At 42.8% G+C, this 2,814-nt stretch overlaps 1 protein-coding gene and 1 long non-coding RNA gene across 2 annotated transcripts; both read right to left on the minus strand.

The window, feature by feature from the left end:
• Positions 1-1,193: 1,193 nt before the first annotated feature.
• Positions 1,194-2,033, minus strand: LOC143858782 (putative ubiquitin-like-specific protease 1B). The gene is made up of 3 exons (XM_077369498.1): positions 1,698-2,033; positions 1,524-1,621; positions 1,194-1,440 (listed from the first exon to the last, which is right to left on the minus strand). Exons 1-3 carry the CDS (start codon positions 1,869-1,871, stop codon positions 1,290-1,292), a joined length of 423 nt encoding a protein of 140 aa, XP_077225613.1. The 5' UTR covers positions 1,872-2,033; the 3' UTR covers positions 1,194-1,289.
• Positions 2,034-2,041: 8 nt separating this feature from the next.
• Positions 2,042-2,495, minus strand: LOC143858783 (uncharacterized). The gene is made up of 3 exons (XR_013239039.1): positions 2,390-2,495; positions 2,209-2,296; positions 2,042-2,124 (listed from the first exon to the last, which is right to left on the minus strand). It is a non-coding gene; the product is annotated as an uncharacterized LOC143858783 (long non-coding RNA).
• Between the last annotated feature and the right edge of the window lie 319 nt (positions 2,496-2,814).

Here is a 2,814-nt window from a genome sequence, read left to right on the forward strand (position 1 = left end):
CGAGGGTAGACAAGCTCGTTGAGATGAAGAAATTGGGTCCACCCAACGGCATCAAATCGCGCTTGAAGGTCGAAATGGTGGAGAACGTCGGGCTCAATGAATCGGCCGGTAAGGATGCCCCGATTAGCCAGTTTTGGCCATGTCTTCTTGGCTTGGGCGGAGGAGAAGTATGAATCGGAAATAAACTCAGTTTCCCGAAGCGGAGCTTTAGCCTTGGCGCTCTTTCTTGATGGTCCTTCATCGTCTCGGCCGCCGGAGGAACGGCCAAACTTAGGATTTTTCGTTCTAGGCATGGTTGGAAAATTAGGGTTTGAAGAGAAGGAAAGAAAAGAGAGAAAAAGAGGGATTTGAAGCCCTAAATGGAAGAATATGACGAAAGAAGGGGGGAGAAGGAAGAAAAACGGGTTGCATGTAGGATGGAGAGGAGAGATTGGGGAAAAGAAGAGGAAGGGACACCTAAAAGATGGAAAAATGAGAGAAAGAGGAAAGGGTTTCAAGAAAAATGGTGTGGGTAGGGTTTAGGAGAGGAATGTAGGGTTTCGTAAGGAAGAAGAGGATCGATGATGGAGGGAGTATGGATGGTGGATTTAGGGGAAAAAAAATAAAAAACAAAATGAGATGGAGGAGAAAAAGGGAGAAACAAAAATGAGAAAAACGAGTCGGTCCACTCTTTATGCGCGCCTGTTCCGAAACTCGGAATTCCGAAAAAAACATGCGGAATTCCGCGACATTTTTTTGTCATTTCGGCTAGTGCGGAATTCCGAGAAAAATAGCGCGGAATTCCGCAGTACGCAACTCGAATGTCGACGTTTGGGATATGGGTACTGCGGAATTCCGAATCATTGTTCGGAATTCCGCAGTAAGGTTCCGACGAATTTTTTTTTGGCCACGGAATTCTGGGATCAAAACTGATTATTGGTCACAAATTTATTACCGACTGAAGTAATCAACTTTCGGCTTACATTGGATCTCAAAATCTAAAATAAATTTATAGAGTAAAAACCATCATCCATGTATTTGATAAGATCCACATATAGAACAACAGAGATGACATGTTTTCGTGTTGGAATGTGTACCACTTACATATCCGTGTACAGCCTATCTTATTTACAACAGCATTTTCTGCTGGTTGGTAGAAAAAGACAAACCAAATACAATGTTGATATCAAAAACGATTTCAAATTCTTCCGAGCCTTTACCCACATATAAACATTACAAGGATATTTTTTCTTACAAACCTACATTTCAAATGGAATTCAACCTCGCCAAGCCTGCCTGTTCATGAACTCCTACAAGTTCAGAACCGTGCCACACCGGCCTTCTAAGAAATCCTCAAACAATTGTCGTCTCATCAGCGCTATATCTGCCTGACTGAACTCAGGCGGAACGTCACGTGCAAGGCAGTCCATCTCCTTAAGCACAAACAGCCCGCAATCATTGCTGCAAAACAACAACACATCATCGACCACGCTCTTCCACAATAAATTTAAACTTCCAAACTGATTTTAAGTGAACTTTATTACCTGTTGAGTTGTAAGGGCCTCTTCTCGACTTCCACCACTCTAAACTTGCTTACATCGAAGTCCCACATACTTATGTATAGCCGTTCAAGGTATCGTATCTATAAAACAATCCATACAAGCTAAGGATTTTATATACATTGAAATATAACGAAGGAAAGTGGGACCCGAACTCACCAATGGTAGAACATCTCTATAGTAGATCTGCTCTCGCAAGGAGTTGAAGATGTAGAACTTCTCATCCACCATATCGAGGACCAGGAGAATCCAATGGTTAGGGACATGCAGCGGGAATAAGACTCTTTTTAGGGTATCCGGCGGGTAGTCGTTTAATCGTTTCACATACTTCATAAGACTATCTCCGCCAGTGTACTCTTTGTTAGTTAGACAATCCTAAAAACATAATACAAGAGAAGTTAATGGAGTGACGAAAACAAATTCAAACCTTGTGAACAACCACCTCTAAAAAATAACTTGTGATTGGGAATGAAAAACTATCTATTCTTACAAAGAGGAAGGTAGTAATGGCCACACAGGCTCTTTCTGCAGGCTTTCTTTTATTTTCGTCCCGAACGTTTAGATATTCGGCGTATACATTCATAATCTACGTAAAATAACATATAGAGATTTGAGACAAATATCGATGGTGAAAGAATTCAGCTTTAGCATAAATAACCAAATTATTTACCGGAGAACTTAACCACTCATTGGGGTTGTTAAGGATAACCAAGTCCTCAGCACACAGGAAGTCGTCGTTGACCTGTATAACTCGTTCGCTGCAAAACACCTGATAGTTTAGGATTTACAAAGGCTAGATAGTTTAGGATTTACAAATGATAGTTTTGGAAAAGGGCTTAAATCCAATTTACCTTGGGGGAAGCGCAAGAAGCTTTGGGAGCAACCGATGGCATTGCGGGTCTGCCACCAGCAATGCTTTATCATTGACCTTCTTAGTCCCGAAAGCCATATACGGCGAAGTAGTATGTTTAGAGGGTTTAGTTTTCCTCAAACGCAGCCTCACTCCTCTCTCAATACTCCAAATCACTTTTGCCACAGGTTTCAGTGGACTGTCGGGGATGGAAATGACATTCCGTTTTATTTCCTCCTCCAACGAATCGTGGCTGGGGATGACTACCACCCCTCCGTCATCCCGTCCCATCATCTCCCCCTTTCCTTCATCCTGCGATTCGGCCACCCCTCCGTCATCCCCTTCCATCATCTCCCCCTTTCCTTCATCCTGTGATTCGGCCTCCATTCCACCCGAGGCAATGATCCTCTTAAGCTCGGCTATTTC

The sequence above is a fragment of the Tasmannia lanceolata genome, unplaced genomic scaffold, assembly GCF_043159265.1.
Source record: "Tasmannia lanceolata isolate RefF3 unplaced genomic scaffold, GAP_Taslan_0.1 ptg000026l, whole genome shotgun sequence".
In the NCBI taxonomy this organism is placed as follows: Eukaryota; Viridiplantae; Streptophyta; class Magnoliopsida; order Canellales; family Winteraceae; genus Tasmannia; species Tasmannia lanceolata.

Bases quoted from the DNA above. Each gene is read 5' to 3' on its own strand.
- LOC143858782 (XM_077369498.1), bottom strand. From the start codon at position 1,871: ATGAAGTATGTGAAACGATTAAACGACTACCCGCCGGATACCCTAAAA. The intron at 1,622-1,697 runs GTGAGTTCGGGT...ATTGTTTTATAG, and splicing joins ATAGAGATGTTCTACCATTG to ATACGATACCTTGAACGGCT. The intron at 1,441-1,523 runs GTAATAAAGTTC...GTTGTTTTGCAG, and splicing joins AGGCCCTTACAACTCAACAG to CAATGATTGCGGGCTGTTTG.